Genomic DNA, 26,674 nt, shown 5'->3' with positions numbered 1-26,674 from the left:
GTCCCCCTTATAAGTAACCCCGTCCCCCCTATATTAAAGTAACCCCCGGGGCACCCCTTATAAGGAGTCTCCACGCTTTTTTGCAATGCAACACGAAAATGAAAGGACTGCGGCAATTCGCTTGATTATGTCCATAAAGCTTCACAAGTTTCCTACTCACGAAATTTGAGCGAAATCAGTTCGAGGCATCATATCTAAAATCATGGATTTAAATGCGATGTCAAACGACCCATGCGAATGCTGAAATGCGAGCGATTACCGGCGTGAGTGTCGCCAGGCGCGGCGGCGCGGCAATGCTTGAGTGCAGACGTGGCGACTGAGTACGGAGACTTTCGTTCATTCAGGTGGCTTTCAGCTAGACTATAAAGCCACCTGAATGAAGTCTCCATACTCAGTCGCCACGTCTGCACTCAAGCATTGCCGCGCCGCCGCGCCTGGCGACACTCACGCCAGTAATCGCTCGCATTTCAGCATTCGCATGGGTCGTTTGACATCGCATTTAAATCCATGATTTTAGATATGATGCCTCGAACCGATTTTGCTCAAATTTCGTGAGTAACTAGGAAACTTGTGAAGCTTAATGGACATAATCAAGCGAATTGCCGCAGTCCTTTCATTTTCGCGTTGCATTGCAAAAAAGCGTGGAGACTCCTTATAAGGGGTGCCCCGGGGGTTACTTATAAGGGGGACGGGTTACTTATAAGGAGGGGCCCCCCTTGTGAGTGGGTTTCCCGAACTGAGTTAATATTAAAATTTAAATTTACATGTTTTTTCCCTCTGAACGTCCGCGCGTCTAACATAAAATCTAAAGCTCCCTAATATCACACCAAAGACCCCACGTGTCGGGTTACATTTGCAGTGCCCCCGGGGTTATTGAAGCTCTATACCCCGTTGCGGGGCGCTGTGGGTCGCTGTAAAGTGTGCATACGGTTAATGTCTCGGAAGCTCATGCTTTCCAAACTTACATCAATCTGAACGTATGGGTGTATGGAAAATGCATCGCCACTCCCTGCTACAACTTTACATGGTTTACCACATTATTGATAGCCCTAATTCATACTAAAACCCTCTAGAGAGTCTAAAAGATTTGAATATCTAAAATAAGACCCACAACATAGTTTTGATATCCAAGTGTAGAAGTTAAATCAAGAATTTTCACTCACGTTCTTACGAAATAATTTGTAAACAGGAGGCGGCCATCTTTGTTATCTATTTAGACTTCGCATCAAAATAAGAAAAAAAGTTAAGTACTTAAATGTACAAATTATAGAACATTTATAAATAATTTTCGTATTTAAAAGTTATTATCAGCAATTTACTATTCTCAATTAATAAATTTTACAAACTTACAGAATTAAAAACAGAACTAAATAAGATTGAGGTTGTATATTTCTCCCCTGCGTTAGTCCAGCCGACGTGTTAGATATTGCGACTGCATTGAAGAATCACAGAAAGCTACACAACTGAACTGTACAACTCCCAACAGGGACGGACTCACAGCAGCTCCAGTAACGTTTAGAAATTAGAAGGCTTCTGATTTTTCCACCAAACGCCTGGAAGGAACATCCGAACAACGGTGTCGGGCTAGTTGTCTGGTAGAAGGGAACCACCCTGCTAACTAGCTAGGTTAGTAATAGTATTACTTACAATGTAGTTAACTAAATAGTAATTTGATTTAAATTTAAAGTTTAAGTAACGTGTTAACTTTAACAATTGTTTAAAGTTTAACGTTAATTAATTTGAATTAGACTTTAAATTTTACTTTTGTTGTTCTTGCAATTTTGCCTTGGTATAATATTGCCCTGCATGTTCAGTCATGTTCTACTCCTAATTTTAGAAATCTATCCACATCCAGACGTCTGTTCTCCTAGCCTAAGTAAAAGAGTCCTAATCTGTGACTGTGTTAAACGTTTATCTAGTAGATGAATAGACTAGGACTCAGGAGGCGTAGAGCTACACCTTGTAATAGTTAGAGTAACTGCAACTGTAACTGTAACTTAAGAGTAACTGTCACGCATAGCATAATGGGGCTGCGGACTGTAGCATTCAGGATCATGACAGACGCTGAGACGGGGTGTATCGCGGATAAATATCAACTTAAAATCGAAAAATGTCTTCAATTTGAAGACTTACCACTATAGGCCTACCAGTGAAGTTGAAGTAATTAAATTTATTGACAACAGGAAGCGCGCAACGTTTGGTTACGAACTGCCAATAGTCCCTTTCTGTTCGAATTGATGACTAAATCATTAATGTGACTCGGTCGAGAGGAACCTGGGAGAGCAACACTGAATTGATGGCCAGCGCATGCGCACACAGACATCTTATCCGGTCAATGGATTTGAAATTATGTGATGTGTGCGCATGCGCTGGCCGTCAATTCATTGTAGCTCTCCCAGGTTCCTCTCGACCAAGTCATTAAGTCATCAATTCGAACAGAAAGGGACTCTTGGCAGAACCAAACGTTGCACACTTCCTGTTGTCAATACTTCAACTTCACTGGTAAGTCTTCAAAATCAAGAAATTTATCGATTTTAAGTTGATATTTATCCGCGATACTACCCTGTCATGATCCTGAATGCTACAGTCCACAGCCCCATTACGCTATGCGTAGAGTAAAATATCCCGTTTGCGGCAGTTTAAGCATTGTTAAGAGTTTTTCCAACTTGTAAACAAATCAGGCAAATTATTTTCAACCATTTCATATATCATAGACAAGATTATTCATTAACGCAATTGTTTTCATGAAAGAAATTTACCAGTGACCAACGCAGTTTTCATGATTTACCAGGGCAAAACCCGGCACAATTTTCGCCGATAAGGGCGATATGCGACGTAGTATTTCTGCTTGTGGCACGATGTACAATCCCTATGCAATACGCGCGTGCTCCGCGATCTTTAGCTGAACGCCTTCACATGTCTCGCGAACATTGCGTAAGCGCCAATTCCCATTGCGAAAGCACGTGAAAATAGCGTGCGCACATGCATTGGCCGCAAACAAGATCGCAATTCTGACGGTGTTGTTGATGTCTTTCTCTTGTTTTTCTCATTTTTTTCGATGGTAACATCCACTTTCCGAAAAAAATGGCGGCCCACATCGGCTCGCGAAAATTCTATTTTACGTGAGGATATCTTTTCAAAATCCATGAACATCGAGAAAACGACAAAAAATCCAGTTTCTTGTACCATTGTTTCTTAACTGTTATGTTAAGAAGTACCGAAAATTTCATTTTGGATGCGATATGTTGTCATTTAGGTGAGAAAATTTCACTTTCGTCAGAGATCGTGCCCATTTTATCGGTTGGTTTTTGTTGATTGCTAGTGTGTTAGTATATGTGTAGTGTGCATGTAACAGTGCAATGCTGTGTTTAGCTGTATATTACCGTGTATGTTGTACCTGCCGCGAACGGCTGCACGGCCGCTTACTGACGCAGTTACTCTATGGGGTTGCAGTAAGAGCTAGAGCTAACCTGAACCAGCAGTTTTAACGATAAACATGATAAACTAAATTAGCCCTGAGATCCACTGTCACTGAATGACAACCACTGACCGCCTCTTCACCAAATGCTCGAGTCACAGTTAGAATTGCGAAGTGCGTTTTTTAGCCAGAGAGCAGTTACCGACTGGAACAGAATGCCTTCTATTAGTAATATTTATAGGGAGTGTTGTCGAAGCTTCCTCAATTTTCAAAATTTACTGGATAGACATGGGGGGGGGGAGGAGGAGGGGGAGAAATTCAATAGGCCTACCTCTGCTCCTCAACGCACAGAAAACAATGAAGTTAAAGTTAATTCTAGTATTTTCTACCATGTTGAGACCGGAAGACTACCTGAACAGAACCAGTCCTCTATTTCCGTATCAGATGTGGTGTGATATATGTGATTAGAACCAGCAAAAACTAACATTAAGTCATTAGAGCTAGTTGCTTTGCTCATGTTGCTCTTGGATGTAGTGGAATGTTGCTGTTTTGAAAGAATCCTTCTGTTTGTGATGTCAGTGACTGTCGGTGGTAGTGTGTTCCAATCTGTAAATAGCTCTTGATTTTGGTATGAATGAGTACTTGTAGCAGTTTTTGTTTGTGGCCATTGGGATAAAAATTGTGGAAGGCGACCTCCAGCTCCAGAGAACCCTTCAGACCGGACGCAGGGCTTTTCATACTTGGATGGCTAGATGACCTGCAAGCGTCTCATGGAATGTGGTGATGCATCCTACCCTGCATCGGTGTTGCAGTGTTTCCCAGCCCAGCTCATGCTTCATGACAGTGACGCTACTATGCCTAGAATAGTCCCCTTTAACAAATCATGCTGCTTTGTTTTGCACAGCTTCCAGTCTGTAAAATGTTTATGACTGTTGTGATTCAAACATAAATTCTATTTAGCAACAAATTTTTTCATCTTGAATCGCTGTGTGATAAAATCTTGAAATGTTTTTCTCTAAATACCAGATAGATTTACTGCTGGTAAATTTACTACATACTGGTATTCTGTGCAGCAAGAGTTCCTTATGCCATGTTTAAAGGGATCGTACAGTTTTGGTTGAGACCTAATTCCAGGTTTCTAACATTTTTTGGTGAAATAATGAGAAACCTCTAATGAAATATGAAAGAGCATGTAATTCTATGAGGAATTCAAAATTTATTTGATGAAAATTGGTTTTGAAATGGCTGAGATATCCAAAAATGAAAGATTCTAATAAAGTATGGGAACCCACACTTTGTTACGCTCGCTTTGTTTTACTTTGTTTTTGGATGTTTCAGTCATCCCAAACCCGATTTTCATCAAATAAACTTTGAATTCCTCTTAAAATGGTATGCTCTGTACTATATCATAAGTGTTTTCTTGGTATCTCGCAAAAAGTTAAAAGCCCAATTTTCATCTCCACCAATACTGTACCATCCCTTTAAGGACCTCTTGCCAAACAGAATATCTGAGAAAAAAAATTTCAAGATTTTATCACACAAAGATTCAAGATGTAGACCCCCACTAGGTTTGCCATAAATGGTTTGCACCACAGTTCCACCTCCCGTGCCAAAATTTGACTGCATGCAAAAGCATAAGTTTCTACGCACATGTAGCTGGCAGTCAAATTTTTGACGCCGTTATGGTCAAATTATGGGAGGCTTGAATTACTGTTAACCACTACCATACCCTTCCCTTGTTATCTTGCACACCACAGATGTACGCTGTTCCCACCACTTGCCACTTGCATGCATGTGTGCATTCGTGTGTGAGTGTAAGCAAACAAGGGCCTATAACCTGTAAGGGTAGGGTAGTGAAGAGTGATATGGCAAAATTAGTTAAGGGTACAGTCATAAGGAATTCTTTCCTTCTGTTCCACTAACCAAATGATTTCTTACATTTTGTGTGTGTTTTATTACCTCAGTAAGTGAGACTGTACGTCTAGAGTGAGCACAGACCAGATCCAACATGCTGTCCAGTGTCGTCGTGACGCAGTCACCGCACACATCGCCGCCGTCCAGCCCCACGCCCTCAGGAATTGGCATGGCTTCCCCCCGCTCGGAGGCACGTATGAGTGCCCAGGCGAAGAGACAGAAGTACCTGAGGCGCATCCTGCGATTTCGTCAGATGGACTTTGAGTTTGCCATGTGGCAGATGATCTACCTCTTGGCAGCTCCTCAGAAAGTGTAGGTGTATAGTGCAGTGGCGGATCCAGAGGGGGGCGCACCGGGCGTGCGCCCCCTCTTTATTTTTTGTTAAAACAAAAGAAATAAAAAGAAAAAACGGGGGGGGGGGTGCGTGGGCACCCCCCTTAATTTTGCAAAGGCGCCTCCCCTTTACGGAATTCCTGGATCCACCCCTGTTATGTACTGTATATAATTGAACTTGTATTTGACGTTCAAATGGTCAATTTCCACTGCCCACAAGGTGCACGCAGCAGAATGATGAAGATTGATGATTTGCAGTTCAACTGAAATACAGGTTGTAAAGAAAATAACATGCACTATGTCGACTGTTTAAGAGGGAGCAACATAGACCTTATGCACAGGTGACTGTCATTCCTGGAGTCGGGGGAATCCCAGTAATCAAAAAAGTTCAAGAGAAGCGAGTGAATTTGAGATGCGAATGAATTGTATGGTTTATAGGTTCCTCAAAAGGAGAATGTATTGTAAGTTTAATTTCTTCTTGAGTAATGGTGATTGAATGAACATTTCACATACATTACAGATTAACTGCTTTTTCAATTAAATGATGATGAACATTCTTTGAACTGATACAGAGAACATTGCACAGAATTTATCTTTTGAATTTTCATAACTTTTTAATGTATGTTAGATGTCAATGAAACATGTAGCATTCTTGGGTACATTTAGTTTTATTCAGTGTATAAGTAAGTTAACTTTTACATGAAATGGTTATTAACTTTAAGATCTACATAAGAGCTACATACATGTACATTCATTGTTATTTTCAATTTCCTTTACAGATATCGCAATTTCCAGTACAGAAAACGTAAGTGAAATATGAATGTAACTGATTATGCATACATTTTATGTAGGTATAAACTCTGAAAGTAGCCAAGTTTATGGACTAAACTTGGGTTTAGGCTGTTGTATACATTATGTTCTTTTGCTTCTTGGGCTTTGTTGGGTGCATGTGCTCTTAGATGTTCTTTGGCTGATGCTCCTGATCTACTGAAGTGAGACGTGTGATGATTGAAATTGATTGATATTTGTATTAAAGCAGTAATGTCAGAAAGATGCCAATCATGTGCCATCTCCCAGTATTAACAAATTCCAGCTTATTTCAGTTTCGAGAATTATTCAAAGAATGAAATAGGATAGTTCTCCAATTTATTCTTTCATCGACCGATACCTATCCATATTACTGAAGTATCAGAATAAAAAAAAAAGGAAATATGTGATAATCAGGAATAAAAATTAGTCAAAATAGAATAATAAATTAATCAAATCAGCCATGTGACACATAGCATTATTTCAAGAAAAAGTTTTGATACATTACTAACAGCCATGGAAGACCATTTCTTGATAAAATGCTGTAAACAGTGTCATTACAATGCAATTTGATGGTATACCACTGCTCTCTTGTGGTGGTAGTAGTGGCGAAGTTGATGGTGTTGTTACTGTTCTTATTGTTGAGATTTTGAACTGGAGTAGGAGAGATAAAAGTTGGTGTACATCCAGATATGATAGTAAACTTGAACAAGACCATTATCTGCTACAGTCTGTGTCGACACTCACCTGTAAATAATATTTCCTTTCATCTATCATCTTACTTGAAATCCAGAAACAAAAAACCAGTGGGCAAGAGATGATCCAGCCTTCCTAGTTCTCCTCAGTTTCTGTCTATGTGGTAAGTAGCCTTTGATTTCCACGAAGTTAAATGCATACATTGAAACATTCTTACTTGTGTGAAGGAGGATATCCTACAATGTATGTGCAAATCACTTCATTCATCAGCAGAAGAGACTATGCAGCAGTCCATGTTCTCATTGTTTAATGTGTATTTTGTACCCCTTTTTACCAACTGTTTTTACTTTACTAATCAAAGTTTTAATATACTTTGAAAATCTTGAAATGTCTCTGATCAAAGAGTAAATATTAGAGTTGAGGAAACAGGTGGTATATTTTTAACATATATGTGATATGGAAGTTCTGAGGGGTTTTTGTTTGATCTGTGCTTTTGTTCTTTTGTTTTGTAAGTATCTGTTCCCTTTTTAGCTCACCTGAGCCAAAGGCTCACGTGAGCTATTGCGATCGCCCTTCGTCCGCCGTCCGTCGTGCGTCGTGCGTCGTCCGTCGTCCGTCGCGCGTAAACTTTTTACATTTTCATCTTCTTCTTGAAAACCCCAAGACCAATTTTCATCAAACTTGGCAGGTAGCATCCCTAGGGGGTTAGGAACTCAATTTTTTAAAATGGGCACCATGACCCACCCAGGGGGCCCCCAGGGGGCCCAAACCCCCCAAAATTAAGGAATCTGTAAAAATCTTCTTCTCTAGAACCAGAAGTGATAGAGCTAAGTTAATACTATGAGTTAGTACATTGATGACTGTAGTTTCAAGTTTGTTCATGGCAGAATCAGGGATGCCCCCCTTGAGACCCAGGGGAGGGGGGGGTGGGGAGGGGTTCTAATGGGGCCTAAATTGTACATTTTCATCTTCTTCTTGAGAACCCCATGACCCATTTTCACCAAACTTGGCAGGTAGCATCCCTAGGGGGTTAGGAACGCAATTTGTTAAAATGGGCACCATGCCCCACCCAGGGGGCCCCCAGGGGGCCCAAATCCCCCAAAATCAAGGAATCTTTAAAAATCTTCTTCTCTAGAACCAGAAGTGATGGAGCTAAGTTAATACTATGAGTTAGTACATTGGTGACTGTAGTTTCAAGTTTGTTCATGGCAGAATCAGGGGTGCCCCCCTTCGGACGCAGGGGAGGGGGGTGAGGAGGGGTCCTAATGGGGCCTAAATTGTACATTTTTATCTTCTTCTTTAGAACCCCATGACCCATTTTCACCAAACTTGGCAGGTAGCATCCCTAAGGGGTTAGGATCTCAATTTTGTTAAAATGGGCACCATGCCCCACCCAGGGGGCCCCCAGGGGGGCCCAAACCCCCCAAATGAAGGAATCTTTAAAAATTTTCTCTAGAATCAGAAGTTAAAGAGCTAAGATAATACTATGAGTGAGTACATTAATGACTGTAGTTTCGAGTTTGTTCATAGGAGATCCAGGGGTGCCCCTCTTGGGGGCAGGGGTGGGGGGGGGGGGGTGGTGGTTGGGAAGGTCCAAATGGGGGCCTGAATTGTACATTGTCATCTTCTTCCTGAAAACCTCATGATGGATTTTCGTCAAACTTGGCAGGTAGCATCCTTAGGGGGTCAGGATCTCAATTTATCAAAATGGGCACCATGCCCCACCCAGAGGGCCCCAGGGGGCCCCAATCCTCCAAATTAAGGAATCTTAAAAAAATTTGGGCCCTTATTGTACATTTTCATCTTCTACTTGAGAATGCCTGGTCAAATTTTGGTAGAGCTGTGAATAATTTAGATTAGTGACTGCGTGAAAGGTGAACTTGCGATACTCAGGTGAGCGCTAGACCCGCGGGTCTCTTGTTTTATTGTATTTTTAAAATAAAATCTGGATGCTCTTCCAAGGTACTTATCCAATTTGGTGCAGATTCAGAATACATCCCTGGCAATGTACACAGAGTGCCAAGAGGGCAGTCACTGAGTAATAATGGCAAACATTGTATGGTAAGAATATTTTATTAAAATGTGTGTGGGCCTGTAAACATGATTGCATTTCATAGAGGAGGAGTTTGTTTCATGAAGAAGGTTTGCTTCTATCAAAAACAGCAACAGTAGCAGTTACCATGGCAATAACTGCATTTCTCGCAGCAGATTGGTTCTTGCCTTGTAGACCGGGGGCCCAGAGCATTTATTCAGCTGAAAAGGGTCACACTTTTTGATGGTCTCATCATGTAAGGATGTGGCCAAGGGTCAATAAAATGAATTGCTGGCAAGTCACATCCTGTACCGTAAGCCTAGGGACCACAAAAAGGGACCCCGAAAAATGGATTTATTCAGCCGAAGGGGGTCACGGACAAAAGTTGGTGGATATTGTTCCTTTGGGTGTACTTATCATGAAAACAGCAATGCCAGCTATTTTATCCTGTACGGGGCCCCAGACAGTAGCCCCAAAGGGCCCCAGAAATATGGTGTTATTCAGCTGAAAAGGGTCACGGCTAATTTCTTTTGCAATGGAAGTAGTTCCCATCAGAGATATCCAAAACACCAATGCCAGCTATTTTATCCTGTACGGGGCCCTAGACAGTAGCCCCAAAGGGCCCCACCCCCCATAGGCCTACGTATAAACACACACAAACATTGATTTTATTCAATTAAAAAGAGTCACGGCTAATTTCTTTTGCAATGGAAGGAGTACCAATCAGAGATATCCAAAACACCAAAGCCAGCTATTTTATCCTGCACGGGGCCCCAGACAGTAGCCCCAAAGTGCCCCACCCCCTATAAGCCCTACGTACAAACACACACACACACATTGACTTTATTCAGCTCATAAGAGTAACGGCTAATTTCATTTGCAATGGAAGTAGTACCCATCAGAGACATACAAAACACCAAAGCCAGTTATTTTGTCCTGTACGGGGCCCCAGACAGTAGCCCCAAAGTGCCCCCCCCCCCCAACACACATACTCACACAATAGTTTCATTCAGCTGAAAAAGAGTCACGGCTAATTTCTTTTGCAATGGAATTAGTACCCATCAGAGAAATCCAAAATACCAAAGCCAGTTATTTTATCCTGCATGGGGCCCCAGACAGTAGCCCCAGACAGTAGCCCCAAATTGCCCCCTTACCCCCTCCCCCCCCCCCCCCCCCCCCCCACACACACACATTGATTTTATTCAGCTGAAAAGGGTCACGGCTACTTGCTTTTGCAATCGGAAGTAGTACTCATCAGAGATATCCAAAGCACTAAAGCCAGTTATGTTATCCTGTACGGGGCCCCAGACAGTAGCCCCAAAGTGCCCCCTACACACACACACACACACACACACATATTGGTTTCATTCAGCCGAAAAGGGTCACGGCTAATTTCTTTTGCAATGGAAGTAGTATCCATCGGATATCAAAATACCAAAGTCAGATATCTTATCCTGCACAGGGTCCCGTCAGTAGCTCCAAAGTGTTTTGCTTTATTCTCTTTATTGTTTGCATCTCTTCTTCTTAAATATGCGCTCCTTCGTCTTCATTTTCGCGACAACGACAACGCGTCCTCCTCATCATCATCACTTTTGCTGTTCTGGCAAACATTTCCAGCGTATCGGCTACGTTCGATTTTAGAGCGGCGAGAGCGGAAGACGTGCATAATTGAGTCTGGGAAAGCGTAGGAACAGCGTAGCTAAAGCGGCCAACAGCGTTATCGAAGCAGGAATGAAGCGTCGTAGGAACAGGCCTTGATTTTATACGAGAGTAGAGAACTTAGTGAGAGCGTCGTTAAAGCGGGAAGGTCGTGCTTTGATCAAGAAAGCGGCGCAGCAGCGGGACCATGTCGTCGGTGTCTAGTTTAGACTATATTTCCCGTTCTTGTGCCGCTGTTACTACGGTCAGAAAAACCTGGAATTGTTACGCTCATCCCGCGGTATTTACACTGTCACTGCTCTCTCCCCGTTTGAGCTACGATTCAAAATAGGTCAATCTTGATGGGGAGATGAGGAAGAAATTTTGAACCAGTTCAAAATTTCTTCCCGATCTATAAAATTGCCAGATCTAACCCCATCACCCAAACGCTGCTGCTACGATGCTCCCGGTCCCCGTACACTTTTGCCGCTCTCTCCCGATCTGACAGATTGAATAGATCGGGATGCAGATCTTGATAGTGGAATTACATGTGGAGACACTTTAGAAGCACTCCGTGGGGCCCCGTACAGCTATATAACTGGTTTCGGTGTTTTTGATACCTCCTTGAGTACTACTTCCATTGAAAAAGAAATTATAGCAGTGATTCTTTTACACACATTGACTTTATTCAGCTGATAAGAGTAACGGCTAATTTCATTTGCAATGGAAGTAGTACCCATCAGAGACATACAAAACACCAAAGCCAGTTATTTTGTCCTGTACGGGGCCCCAGACAGTAGCCCCAAAGTGCCCCCCCCCCAACACACATACTCACACAATAGTTTCATTCAGCTGAAAAAGGGTCACGCTAATTTCTTTTGCAATGGAATTAGTACCCATCAGAGAAATCCAAAATACCAAAGCCAGTTATTGTCCCCGCCGAACGAGTTCGAGCAGGGGACTATGAAACGGGCTCCGTACGTGTGTGTGTCCGTGTGTCCGTCCGTCCGTGTGTCCGTCCGTCCGTGTGTCCGTCCGTGTGTCCGTGTGTGCGTCCGTGTGTGATCAAAATCTTCAATTTGCTACTTCTCTGTCATTTATGAGCCAATTTTGATTCTGTTTGCTTTATATGATAGCACTACATGGGAGCTTTGAAACTTCTACACAGAATTTCAGTCGTGACCTTTGACCTTGACCTTTGACCTATATTGTACATTTTGCTACAAAATGCTACTCCTTCGCCATTTCTAACCCGATTTCGATTCCGTTTGCTTTATGTGATGTCACTAGGTGAGGGCTTCAAAACTTCTACACAGAATTTTGACCTTTGACTTCTTTGACCTTTGACCTTGATTTTTTGACCTATATTGTACATTTTGCTACAAAATGCTACTCCTTCGCCATTTCTAACCCGATTTCGATTCCGTTTGCTTTATGTGATGGCACTAGGTGAGGGCTTCAAAACTTCTACACAGAATTTTGACCTTTGACTTCTTTGACCTTTGACCTTGATTTTTTACCTATATTGTACATTTTGCTACGAAATGCTACTCCTTCGCCATTTTTAACCCGATTTCGATTCTGTTTGCTTTATGTAATGACACTAGGTGAGGGCTTCAAAACTTCTACACAGAATCTTGACCTTTGACTTCTTTGACCTTTGACCTTGATTTTTGACCTGTATTGTACATTTTGCTGCAAAATGCTACTCCTTCGCCATTTCTTACCCGATTTCGATTCTGTTTGCTTTATGTGATGGCACTAGGTGAGGGCTTCAAAACTTCTACACAGAATTTTGACCTTTGACTTCTTTGACCTTTGACCTTAATTTTTGACCTACATTTTGTTGTACATTTTGCTACAAAATTCTACTCCTTCGCCATTTCTAACCCGATTTCAATTCCGTTTGCTTTATGTGATGGCACTAGGTGAGCGCTTCAAAACTTGTACACAGAATTTTGACCTTTGACTTCTTTGACCTTTGACCTTGATTTTTGACCTATATTGTACATTTTGCTACAAAATGCTACTTCCGGCGGGGACATATATTACGCACCGCGTAATTTCTACTTTTCCTTGTTTTATCCTGCATGGGGCCCCAGACAGTAGCCCCAGACAGTAGCCCCAAATTGTCCTGTTACCCCCACCCCCCCCCCCCACACACACACACACACACAATGATTTTATTCAGCTGAAAAGGGTCACGGCTACTTTCTTTGCAATCGGAAGTAGTACTCATCAGAGATATCCAAAGCACTAAAGCCAGTTATGTTATCCTGTACGGGGCCCCAGACAGTAGCCCCAAAGTGCCCCCTACACACACACACACACACACACACACACACATAATACTGGTTTCATTCAGCCGAAAAGGGTCACGGCTAATTTATTTTGCAATGGAAGTAGTATCCATCGGATATCAAAATACCAAAGTCAGATATCTTATCCTGTCACGGGGTCCCGTACAGTAGCTCCAAAGTGTTTTGCTTTATTCTCTTTATTGTGTGCATCTCTTCTTCTTAAATATGCGCTCATTCGTCTTCATTTTCGCGACAACGACAACGCGTCCTCCTCATCATCATCACTTTTGCTGTTCTGGCAAACATTTTCCAGCGTATCGGCTACGTTCGATTTTAGAGCGGCGAGAGCGGAAGACGTGCATAATTGAGTCTGGGAAAGCGTTGGAACAGCGTAGCTAAAGCAGCCAACAGCGTTATCGAAGCAGGAATGAAGCGTCGTAGGAACAGGCCTTGATTTTATACGAGAGTAGAGAACTTAGTGAGAGCGTCGTTAAAGCGGGAAGGTCGTGCTTTGATCAAGAAAGCGGCGCAGCAGCGGGACCATGTCGTCGGTGTCTAGTTTAGACTATATTTCCCGTTCTTGTGCCGCTGTTACTACGGTCAGAAAAACCTGGAATTGTTACGCTCATCCCGCGGTATTTACACTGTCACTGCTCTCTCCCCGTTCGAGCTACGATTCAAAATAGGTCAATCTTGATGGGGAGATGAGGAAGAAATTTTGAACCAGTTCAAAATTTCTTCCCGATCTGTAAAATTGCCAGACCCAACCCCATCACCCCGTACACTTTTGCCGCTCTCTCCCGATCTGACAGATTGAATAGATCGGGATGCAGATCTTGATAGTGGAATTACATGTGGGGACACTTTAGGAACACTCCGTGGGGCCCCGTACAGCTATATAACTGGTTTCGGTGTTTTTGATACCTCCTTGAGTACTACTTCCATTACAAAAGAAATTTATAGCAATGATTCTTTTCACTTAGAATATAATAATACGGGAGCACTTTCCAGCTACTGGCTGGGGGCCCCTTAACTGGATGGGTTTGTGTTTTACGTATCTCAGCTGTTAATTCCACTGCCAAGGAAAGTAGGCATACATGACTGTTTTCACCTAAAAACAATTAATTCATATGGGGTGGGAATACCTTGGGGCTATACCTGTCAAGGGCCCTGCATCCGGGCCAATATCGCACCTCTTTTAATCGAATTCTTTAATGTTGAATTAAATTTAGCAAAAACTTCGCCTAGATGACATGGTAGTTCAATGTCATATTAATCTCTTCATTCAAATTTATTTTGAAACATTCACATTACCTCTAACCTTATTCTAAATAACACTTTTTCAACTGAAATCCATATAATACAAGTACCATTCCACTATCCGTTCATTCATAAATTCATAATGATATAGTCACGTGATTACATGCTGCGCTCGTTCATTCAAATTGATTTCTGGCCATCTAATTTAACATGTTCTGCAGTCAATTAAACAGATATGTTCATGCTTGGCCTCTTTCCTTATTTTCTTTCGTCGTAGTTATTGTTTTGTAAGCATCATAGCATTTCATGTTTTCGTATTCGTTTAAGAGACTTTGACACCATTTTTTAACGTGCCTTTTGAATCCAAAGAAGTAAGAAGCCACAAATTATCTGGCCGTTACGAGCGCTTTATTCCGAGCGGTCGGCCAGTTACAAGAAGTCAAGGTTATGATCCTCAAATGTTTTTCTTTTTTTATATAATTCTTTCTATGTCTTCTAGAGATATACGTCTGTATATATTGTGCTGTCATGACTATATAAAAAATGAAGTTAAGCTGCATTACTGGTACACGTATATGCCTATAATGACATGTATATGAAAGAGAAGGAGCGTTACCAGTCTGGTCACAGAACAGCCAAATCCAGTTATACTAGATAAGAAATATGACACTTTTACTGCTTTATAACAGTAATTTATAGATGAAACGAAAACACACATAGAAACACATGTTAAAAAGATCTGAAACAAAGAAATAGCATGATTTGAATTTGAATGAACACGTTTGGAATTTGACTGTCTTTCGCGAAATTTAATGACTGAAATACACTTTTCGGCAAGTCAAGGCGAATTTGAATGAACGTAGGGTACCAGCCAATTTGAATACCCATTTTACGAATTCGAACCTTCTATCAAAATTAATGAACCAACAAAAGTGCAAAATTGGCTGGGAAAACATAACTGGCTTTGATGTTTTGGGTATCTATGATGTAAACTAAGGCCTTCTTCGATTGTAAAAGAAAAACAACTATGACTCTTTTCAGCTAAATGATGTCATAATAATTATGTGGGGGAGGGGCACTTTATGGCTACTGTAACCTGGGCCCAGTACAAGATGAAATGACTGGTTTTCGTAATATGGTCATCTTGGTTGTGCACTATACAGAAGTATGCTTCCTTTGCAAATTTCTTGAGTGTTTTGCTACTGTAACCTATGGGACCCCGTATACAGGATAAGATGACTTGCTTTAGTGTTTGTGATATCTCTGATAAGATGACTTGCTTTAGTGTTTGTGATATCTCTGATAAGATGACTTGCTTTAGTGTTTGTGATATCTCTGTTCAGTAGGCCCTGATATTAACGTTACAAAAGAATTTGTAAGACCATTTTCAGCTGATTCACAGTACATGTATAATGGATGGGACACTGTGGAGCTACTGTCTAGGGCTCTGTGCAGGATGAAATAATTAGCCTTGGTGTGTTGAATATCTCTGATAGGTACTTCTTCCAGTGCAAAAGAAATTACCCGTGTTTGGGGCTATACTGTGCGGGGCCCCATACAGGATAAAATAACTGGCTTTGGTATTTTGGATATCTCTGATGGGTACTACTTCCATTGCAAAAGAAATTAGCCGTGACCCTTTTCAGCTGAATGAAACTAGTGTGTGTGTGTGTGTGTGTGTGTGTGTGTGTGTGTGTGTGTGTGTATGTGTGTGTATGTGGAGAGGGGGGGCACTTTGGGGGCTACTGTCTGGGGCCCCGTTCAGGATAAAATAACTGGCTTTGGTGCTTTGGATATCTCTGATGGGTATACTTCCATTGCAAAAGAAATTAGCCGTGACCCATTTTGGCTGAATGAAACTAATGTGTGTGTGTGTGTGTGTGTGTGTGTGTGTGTGTGTGTGTTGGGGGGTGCACTTCGGGGCTACTGTCTGGGACCCCGTACAGGATAAAATAACTGGCTTTAGTGTTTTGGATATCTCTGATGAGTATGCCTACTACCAATTGTAAAAGAAAGTAGCAATGACCCTTTTCAGCTGAACAAAATCAATGTGTGTGTGGGGGGGGGGGGGGGGAGGGAGCAATTTGGGCCTACTGACTGGGGCCCCGTGCAGGATAAAATAGCTGGCTTTGGTATTTTGGATATCTCTGATGGGTACTACTTCCATTGCAAAAGAAATTAGCCGTGACTCTTTTCAGCTGAATGAAACTAGTGTGGGTGTGTGTGTTGGGGGGGGGGGGGGGGGGGGAGCTCCTTTGGGGCTACTGTCCGGGGCCCCGTACTGGATAACATAGCTGACTTTGGTGTTTTTGATATCTCTGAAGGGTACTCCTTCCAATGCAAATGAAATTAGCCGTGACTCTTCTCAGCTGCACGAATGAAATCAATGTTTGTGTGTGTTTGTACGTATGGCCTATGGGGGTGGGGCACTTTGGGGCTACTGTCTGGGGCCCCGTACAGGATAAAATAGCTGGTATTGGTGTTTTAAATATCTCTGATGGGAACTACTTCAATTGCAAAAGAAATTAGCCGTGACTCTTTTCAACTGAATAAAATCAATGTTTGTGTGTGTTTGTACGTAGGCCTATGGGGGGTGGGGCCCTTTGGGGCTACTGTCTAGGGCCCCGTACAGGATAAAATAGCTGGCATTGGTGTTTTGGATATCTCTGATGGGAACTACTTCCATTGCAAAAGAAATTAGCCGTGACCCTTTTCAGCTGAATAACACCATATTTCTGGGGCCCTTTGGGGCTACTGTCTGGGGCCCCGTACAGGATAAAATAGCTGGCATTGCTGTTTTCATGATAAGTACACCCAAAGGAACAATATCCACCAACTTTTGTCCGTGACCCCCTTCGGCTGAATAAATCCATTTTTCGGGGTCCCTTTTTGTGGTCCCTAGGCTTACGGTACAGGATGTGACTTGCCAGCAATTCATTTTATTGACCCTTGGACACATCCCTATATGATGAGACCAATAAAAAGTGTGACCCTTTTCAGCTGAATAAATCTTCTGGGCCCCCGGTCTATTGCTGTTGCCATAGTTGCTCCTCAGTTGGAGTCATTGTTAACAGTGCCTTTATGAGGGCCCAGGCGCGTGGAGCATGCACAACGACACAATACACTGCATCAATCCCTAAATGAATGCAAATAAATGCCACCAGTCAAGAACGGCTTGGCAGAAAGTTCTATGTTTATGACATGCATGCATGCAGTCATTTGTCTCACTGGTGTCATAAAGACTCATGTAATTTTTTGCTGGCTTTTTTGCTATGTTACAGCTTCTTCCATTGGCTTTGCCATCGTCATTGGACTAAGCTTTGTTGGTTTTCTCAAGTTCCTGTTATGGGTCGTCTTCATTGATTGCATTGGTGTCGGGCTCTGCATTGCCACAGCTTTATGGTAAGTGCACTGAAACATTGAACACAAAATGAAACGAGAGTGATAATTACCCACGCCGATGAAAATCGGCAGGGGGTTATGTAAAGGGTTCCGTATGTTTGTTTGTTTGTTTGTTTGTTTGTTTTTTTTTTTGTTTTTTTGTTTGTTTGTTTGTTTGTTTGTTTGTTTGTGTACAAGATAACAAGAGAACGGGTAAACGGATTTGCACGAAATGTTCAGGGAATGTTTGGATAATGACAGGAAAGAATCGATTAGATTTTGGTGATAATCGGTTGACCCTTGCAAATTCTGTGTGACCTTGAAGTTTTGACCCCATGGTATAGTGACCATTCCGAAAATTTCCCGTTTCTCACTTTGCGATTTTCCGCTACCATACGAAGACATAAACTCCCCAACGATCCGACTTCGCTGCTCAAATGCTCGTAAGAATTCCGAAATTTACGTTTAGGCCTATTTGAGGGACTATGTCCTTCTAGATTTATGAAAGTTCGTTCTCCGTCATCACAAACTGGCCCGTATTTTGATGATTTTTCAAATTAACATTGATTGTTTTTTTCGTTGGAGGAGCATTTTGCTCGGTCGCAGTCACACTGCACGATATGCGTGCTCAATGTCAATGCGTGTGCAAGGCCGCTGAAAATGCATCGCGCTCTACACTGTTGGTGCAAAATTGCACCGGGGACGTCGCCGCGCTCGTTGGTGGCCGAATACTGGTGCAGTAGACATTTGCATTCAACCCTTGCATTGAATAATTCCCGTAGACACTAATCATAGGGGTAATTGCCTAGGGGGTACGTAAATTTTGTTTTTCTATTTTGCTTTTGTGGATACCATCAAAGATCGTACACTCATACGACCTTTGATATTTGATGATTTTTCAAATTAACATTGATTGTTTTTTTCGTTGGAGGAGCATTTTGCTCGGTCGCAGTCACACTGCACGATATGCGTGCTCAATGTCAATGCGTGTGCAAGGCCGCTGAAAATGCATCGCGCTCTACACTGTTGGTGCAAAATTGCACCGGGGACGTTGCGGCGCTCGTTGGTGGCCGAATACTGGTGCAGTAGACATTTGCATTCAACCCTTGCATTGAATAATTCCCGTAGACACTAATCATAGGGGTAATTGCCTAGGGGGTACGTAAATTTTGTTTTTCTTTTTTGCTTTTGTGGATACCATCAAAGATCGTACACTCATACGACCTTTGATATCATCACACTCTCGGCTTGCTATAATCAAAATATCCCGCAAGAAAACGGCGTATTTCTCGATTTTTAGCGCTTTTTCCGCGACCCGTCGCGTAGACAATACTCTTTAAACTGGACTTAATTCGCGCGCGCTTGGAAAAGTTCCGATTCTGCACTTTTGACGGTGGAATTTGGGATTTTCGATGGATTTTTGGAGGAGACTTAAGGACTTTCCTGTACGTGAATGAGTGTTAATACCGTATGTGTAATTATGTGATTTGCGTGTGATGTGACTGTAGAACCAAAGATCGTACACTTCAGTGTACGATCTTTGGTACAACTCACTGGCTGGTGATAAAGCACACTGGCAATTAAGTGGCCGAATTCTGGTAGATGACCGAATGCACATTATGTTTACCCCGACTTTGTACTTAGGCGTGGGTCTGCCGCCTTTGACGGCCCCTCTCTAGTTTTAGTTCATGTGTTTAGCTCTTTTCTACCTACAAAAAAACCAAACGAAATGCTGTGCAGTTTTCACCGAGTATAATCCATTTGTAAATCCAAGCAGAGAGGAAGCATGTAGGTTAGGAATTGAAATGTGACACCAAGACTTGAACCCTGGCCTCTCATATTGAAGTGCAGTGTGCAATCCTCTAGACCACATCTTTAAAGGAAACAGAAGCCATTTTATAGGTACTCAGCACAAATGTATGGAAGACAGAGAAGAGTACTTGTCCACCACATTACATTGGCTGGAACAAAATTTCAGCAAAGCTTTGGCCCCTCCTCCTGTCAGTAAAATACCACTCTCTGATATTGTCATATGAGTGAAGATGTGGATGCAGTCTCTTGAGTCCCACATGTTCTTATGGATGTTGTGTCAGACTCTATAGTAGTGATAGAAGGTGAGACAACAAGCAGAAGCGATTCTTTGGAACCATCGCTACAAATTCCATGCTGTATGCAGAGCTCTTCTTCACATTTCCGACACTTAAAAAAAAGGAGATTATTGCAGGTAAAATTATTCATATTTTACAGCACTCACCTTGACTCATATCTGATTCTTCTTTATCTTCACCTTTCTCTCAGGTTTATTTCAAACAGATATCTCCTGGTGTCAAATAGGGGTCAGGATGTGGAGTGGGGCTATGCCTTTGACGTTCATCTCAATGCTTTCTTCCCCATCCTCATCATCATTCACGTCATCCAGTTGTTCCTGTACATGCGTAAGTTTTGTCATCAATGTTATTCCCTCAAAGTTCAAGAGTCATACTTTTAATGTTGTTGAGGCAATAAGCAAACCATACATACAAGCAATTTTCTGTGTGAAATTACGCCCATTCAGCTTTTCAGTAGATGGTACACAACATCAGTTAGGAATGTTTTAACACTATGAGGAGTCAGAACTCCAGTCAACCTTGCTTCAGTTGACCTTGCATAAGTCGAATAATCGCCTAAGTCGAATGTGTTTTCAAGGCCTCTTCTCTTTATATTCTATTGATTTTTATCCCTCATAAGTCAAACTTTCTCTAAGTCAAAGCTATTTCTTTAGTCCAAATAGATTTTACTTAGTCAAGGTTGACTGTAGATCAGAGTTGCCTGTTTGATGCTGAAACTACAATATTTGATTGATGATTATATTCCATTGTTCAAGTACTTTATCAATGTTTTAGATACATAGCTTGTAATTGAAAGTGTGTGTGAGCAATTGAAAGTGTTTGTGAGCAATTCTATCAAATATATTCATATTTATCTATAATTTTTCATGTAGCTCTTATTGACCGAGACTGGTTCTTTTCGACATTGCTTGGCAACACCCTCTGGCTGATTGCTCTTGGTTACTACATCTACATCACCTTCCTTGGTTATAGTGGTGAGTTTGCCATGAGTCAGTATATTTCAATGATGTTTTGATACTGTAAAACAAGGAATGTTTGCATGCATTTTAATTTTGCAAATTTTGTAAGAGCCAAGATTTGCAAAATTAAAATGCTCTCGAAAGTTCTTGTCTACAATATGTGCGTTGAATGTTAAAAAGCAACTCGTGAAAATTTCATGCCGCAAAAAAAGTGTCGGCTCCGATTTGCCAAAATTTCATGCCGCAAAAATAAGTTGTTTACAGTGTGCTTACTCACTTGGGGTAGCCCCTTCAGTGTACTCACCAGTCTCCGTGTAGTTAGCTCTGTCGTATTACCCCAGTTGTGCCAGGTAACCATTAATACACAAAGGTCAAGGGAAACTTACTAATGCACTTTTTTCACACTTGGCCTGCAATAGATCGATGAACCCGTAACCAGTCTCTCTTCATCTTTCTGTGCTGCTGAGGCAGAAGTGGGCTGTCAGATTTTCATACAGCATCAGAAAATGTATGGCCTTTGGTTCATTTAGCGAGAGACCAGAGCCATCTATGATGCCCCCAAATCCGACCAAAAAATTGTAGAATACCGTACAGATATGGACTGCTCTGTAGGACAGTAATGAAATTATTGCCCCTAGGAATCTCAAGTCCATGCCATGACCCAAGGAGCTTGCTCCAAAGGTCATGGGATGGAGTTGATTGTGGAGTTGATTGTGAACAAATCGAGGGGTATGGGGGGTGGTTGTAATTATACATGTTGGTATTTTGGTGAGCATGAGTATTTATATTTGCTTTGTGAGGTTGGGAGTAACCTGACCTAGTCACCGTCCATATATTTCTGTTCATAAATCTAGGACAATCTTGAGGATGACTACTCATCTTATGTTGCAGAAAAGTCTCTACTAATGTACCATCACTCTCTTTCTCTCTCTCTCATGTCTCAGCACTTCCATTTCTGAGAAGAACAGTTGCGTTGCTGTACCCGCCGTTCTTGACACTGTTCTGCCTTTACCTCCTCTCCGTCATTCTCGGCTGGAACATCAGTAGATCAGTCATCTATTTCTATGAATACCGTGTCAACTAGTTGAGCTGCACCTGGCGTGTGAACTCATCCACATTTTTGTACATAACTTTGTACATACCTCTATGATAACCTCTTGAAATGCATTCAGACTTGAGCCTTCTTTGCCGGTCATTAGCGCTGAAAGTCAAGCTAGATATGAAGGGGGCTGTAACTATTTATGAAAAAGATATGTCCAATAACATTGCTTTGAGACAGTATATGTGATTGAGAGACTTAATTGGTGTCATGTAGTTGGAGATTGGAGTGCTGTTTGTATTTCCCAATGTAAGCAATATGTTATCACTCTGTGGTATTTGTTTGCGTGTATCTACCAGGTATGTTTACCGGTACGTGTTTTTGCATCTCGGCTAGAAGTTTCATATCATGAAATATAAGATTGCACAGGTTACTTTGCCAACATATGATTGCATGGATAAAATGAATAATAACTCTTCAGCTCAAGCATAGTTAGTCACAAACTTAAGGTTTTCACTAGAGAGTTGTAATCATTTTTGTACCTCTAGAAAAAAATGAGATATGATAATTGATGCAACATATTTCACTCGTATTGTACGAAATGAATATCATAGCAGTGATATCGATGAATATTTAAAAATATCCACCAATATTCTTTGGCCTACGTATATAATATACTTGCATGGACATGAAATATGATAAGTGAGGTGGCATCTTAATATTTATAACTTTTATACAATGAGAACCTGAATCTGAGAGGGAGTATATCAAAGTCACAGAATGGACTATGATCCAGAGTTTATGGGGTCCTCTTGTAATGTGCTGAGAAATGAATATATGATATACTGTATATATTACGATATGGGTGGCCAGCTAGAAGAAATGATGTATTTCTTTTGGGCTTTAAACATAGCAAGGTGCAAAAAAGATTAGTGATTTACACTGTATCTGCAAAAATGGCACATATACTTCTCAAGGTGTTAAACAAAAGATAATGTGTCAATTAGAGACACCATCTATACACTTCATTATTTTTCAAGGGGTTATTATTGATCATAAAAAAAGTGTTCCTTAGATTTACATGGAGCATATACAATTATACTGAATTATTTTATATTATAAAGTAACTGAAAGTCATGGAGGAAGTGGGAGAATGTTGAGAAAGATTGTTACAGTCTAAACAACGGTAAACATTTCTATGACTTCAGTCGGAACACCCTGTTTGTGGAATTTCCATCATTATCGTCAAAATCCACAATGCATTCAGTGGTTTGTCCAGAGACTCCAACTCTCCCGCTTTCGACGGGAGATCTCCCGCCGAAAGCCCACTTTTGCAAAATCTCTCGTTCTCCCGCTTGAGATTTAATTTCTCCCGCCCTGGCTCTGTGTCTCCCGTTTGAAATGATTTCTTACTTTTTGTCTTCGTATGTTGAAAAATAAGCCTTAGATAGCACGAGAGAGCATCGAGAACCCTAATTATTAGAGCTTCCAGGGCCCAAGCGGGCCCTGGACCCCGGCCACAAGGAACTTTGCGCTTGTGATATGTGCTTCGCGCACATCAAGTTGGAGTCTCCCGTTTGCTAGGGGTTTGAGGCGGGAGAATCTCCAGATCAGAAGGTGCTTAGGGTTGGAGTCTCTGTTTGTCTTAAGTAGAGTGTGAAATATATTTACAGTGACTGATTGACAAATTGCCCTACATTGACGTAATGAATTTGAATATGTACGATTCATATTCATATTCATGAATTTGAATATGTACAGTGAGTTTGCTAGAATTGTTTAAAACACTTACTGGCCCTCAAAATTTGCCAATCAAGTTTTGGCAAATACTTAGTCCAGAATTAATATCATAAGATAGATTTTTTTTTTTTTAATATGAGAAAAAAAAATGTATGAAAGGAAGCTTTATGGAAATTTTTCAGTGTCTTCATACATTCAGCATACACATCTGCAGAAGTCCTGGCTATTAATTCCCATGTATGTCGCACGTACATTCCAGGCGTAGAGACACTTTCGCACTGTATTTTTCCCCCATGATATGAACATTTATTTGTGTAAAAATGTCCAATGTATGTCTTGTTTTGGACTACTGCTTGTGCTAACTTCCAAATTTACTCAGAAGAAATGGCAGTTATGGAGAGCATCTAATTTAGATACACTGTACCTTCAATTAAGAATGTTCTAGAAGGTGTCCAATATTTGTATGAAGTAAAGCTTTAGTAACCTAGAAACAATTATAAAGACTCCTTTGATTTTTTTTCAAAGTTCTTTCTTTGCTGACCTAGTGTAAGCAACTGTTTTTCAATTTGTGAGTGTGTGGGTATGTGTTTGGGTGTGCACACCTGTGTTTGTACATTGGTGTTACAACTGTATCACCAAATTTCTGTTCATATGTCGTAAATGTTAGTTTAACATGGTGCACTAATGTGAATATTCAGAGGCTTCAGGTTGAGATAATAGACAAGGAAGTGAACATGAGCTTGGAATTACTATCACTGAATAACTCGAGTATGCTCTTAAATGTAGTTAAGAGTACAAAGAGATGAATTAATATTATGTATTGATGTGAAGTGGTGAAGAGTGAAGGGGATACTTTTGCTCATTCCAATAAACGGGGCTGAAATGATGGGAGAACCACAAATTTCATGTTTGCATTAATTGTGTCCTTTCCTCCACAATAATGTGAAATGGCATGCACATTTGGTAGAGAAAAGCACCTTCATTTCTTGAAGCCACCCTTCTCCAAGAAGGTGAGATATGGCATAAAACAACTCACTTACTAAGGAACAATGTATAGAAAAGTATGAAATATGTTCAAAGAGGTGAATTTTTGTTCCATGAAAACAAGAAAGAAAAAGAAATGAGTTATCCACCTCAATTAAGGGTGCAAGTATGCCATTCCCATGTTACAATTTAAATGTTTTCAATTAAGTGATGGACAATCCCATCTCCCTAAGTAACATATCCTTCACAGCACTCAATTCAGTCTTAGAAGTACTCTGAAACTTGGCATAGTTTAATTAACTTCTGATCATGACATGGATTTGCAATATATTACCAAAGGTAATCCTAGCACTGCATTGAATACAGGTGATTCAGAATACGAATACATGTATTAGTGCAACGTTCTTGCATGAGTAAAGTGAGATAAATAGAATGATGTCATCAAAATTGGACATAACTTCAGAGTTTTAGAACTGTCCCGTGTCCTAAAGCAGTGTTTCAACTTGCAACCATATATTCAAATTAGCTAAGGTGATCATGTTGTTACTATATATGTTCTTTTTTTCTTTCTTTCATAAGAAAAGGTTTATCCTTCATATCAAATTACTGTTGGGTAATGATAACCTTACAGTTATACCTCTTATAATGAAATAGTTGTAGAAAGAAATTTTGATTTTGTGATACATTTTTTACAAACCAGAAGTGAAGTTGTAAGATGATGATGTCATCACTTCATATAATTTATATGAGTGGATGTAACGAGTATCACTGTTTTATGAAAATATGAGAAACTAAAAACTCAGTGTGTTAGCTTAAAATATCTTATGTCCTTCTTAAGTTAATCATTTACCATATTTCATAAATTTACTCAGTGTATTAAAGTCCATTTGAACATCACGTGGAATAGCAAATTAACATTAGAGTTTTACTCTGAGAGGTCATTGATTTTTTTTTTGTCTTTGTTTGATCATGCAATCATACTTTTGTGTCAATACAAGGTACTGTATACGCCGAATATTTCGCGAGGTTTTTATTTTTGCAAATTTCGCGAGTCCGATGCTATTCGCAAAATTAAAGATACGCAAAAATATTGACTCTGATCCTAATGTGCATGTGATGTACGCGTGTACATTTCTCTGTTCAGTTACACGACTTCACGATCGCAAATTCAACCACTTGCAAAATCGTTGGGAATTCTCGATTCGCGAAAATTTAGACTCGCGAAATATATGGCGTATACAGTAATTCAGTTTTCATCATAATATTTCTGTGAGAGCACTTGTCCTTGCGGAATGATGCCTAATTGTTCGTGCTAAAATTTTCAAAGTATCAGTGGTATCAAATTTTAGCCTTGGCTCTTGTATGATTCCTGAATCAGAGTGAGTTTCTTTGTATGTGTGTGTGTGTGTATGTGTGTGTATGTTGGGGGGGGGGGTGGTAGAGGGTTGGATGTAAATTCAGCAAACTTTGACAACTTTGATAATGTGCCCCTGTTTAAATACACACCGATGATTTCAGTAGACATCTTAAGAATAGCTGCACCGGTATACAGTGGACTCCATTATAATGAAGTCCTAGGGACCGTCAGGTTTCCTTCGTTAAATCGAAATTTCATTATAACTGAACAAGTAAACAATAAAAATACAGAGAGTGGATAATGTTGCAGCCTGAATTTTTACTTCGTTGTAATCAGAATTTCGTTATGACTGTGTTCGTTATAACGGGAGTGCGCTGTAGTTGCTGTAGGCCATCGGTTATTCATATTGAAATGTACTGTAAATGTGGAAATTTTTGTGGTGTGAAAATTTTTGCTTGTTTCACTCAACCAGGAACTAGTGCGAAAATAAAGCACACAAATATTTTTTGCAAGATGTGTGTACCACTATGTAATGTCTTGATTTTGTGGAATTAAAAACATGCAAAATTGATCTTACTCAGCAGATGATAGCAGGGCTGCCAACATTGGAAACTAGTTGAGAGTGAGACTCCCATAGGCCAATGCTTTAATAGGAGTCAAAATGAGTGAGATCAATAGAAATGCATGCAAATGAAATAAAGTTTTAGA

The 26,674-nt window shown here is 40.8% G+C and overlaps 1 protein-coding gene across 1 annotated transcript; it reads left to right on the top strand.

Annotated features, from left to right (window-relative positions):
• Positions 1-1,477: 1,477 nt before the first annotated feature.
• Positions 1,478-22,807, top strand: LOC139725025 (protein unc-50 homolog). Its single transcript, XM_071636114.1, has 8 exons — positions 1,478-1,626; positions 5,383-5,644; positions 6,445-6,470; positions 7,266-7,331; positions 17,680-17,800; positions 20,078-20,214; positions 20,760-20,861; positions 21,791-22,807. Exons 2-8 carry the CDS (start codon positions 5,427-5,429, stop codon positions 21,928-21,930), a joined length of 810 nt encoding a protein of 269 aa, XP_071492215.1. The 5' UTR covers positions 1,478-1,626; positions 5,383-5,426; the 3' UTR covers positions 21,931-22,807.
• Positions 22,808-26,674: the final 3,867 nt, after the last annotated feature.

The sequence above is a fragment of the Diadema antillarum genome, unplaced genomic scaffold, assembly GCF_040938485.1.
Source record: "Diadema antillarum isolate AM-2024a unplaced genomic scaffold, OU_Dant_1.0 seq00000009_RagTag, whole genome shotgun sequence".
NCBI lineage: Eukaryota > Metazoa > Echinodermata > Echinoidea > Diadematoida > Diadematidae > Diadema > Diadema antillarum.
Note: the sequence above shows the minus strand (reverse complement) of the source record. Positions and strands in the feature narration are given on the sequence as shown.

Coding starts and splice junctions, on each gene's coding strand:
- LOC139725025 (XM_071636114.1), top strand. CDS start 5,427: ATGCTGTCCAGTGTCGTCGTGACGCAGTCACCGCACACATCGCCGCCG. Junction 6,471..7,265: donor CAATTTCCAGTACAGAAAAC/GTAAGTGAAATA, acceptor CTTGAAATCCAG/AAACAAAAAACCAGTGGGCA. Junction 7,332..17,679: donor CCTCAGTTTCTGTCTATGTG/GTAAGTAGCCTT, acceptor GCTATGTTACAG/CTTCTTCCATTGGCTTTGCC.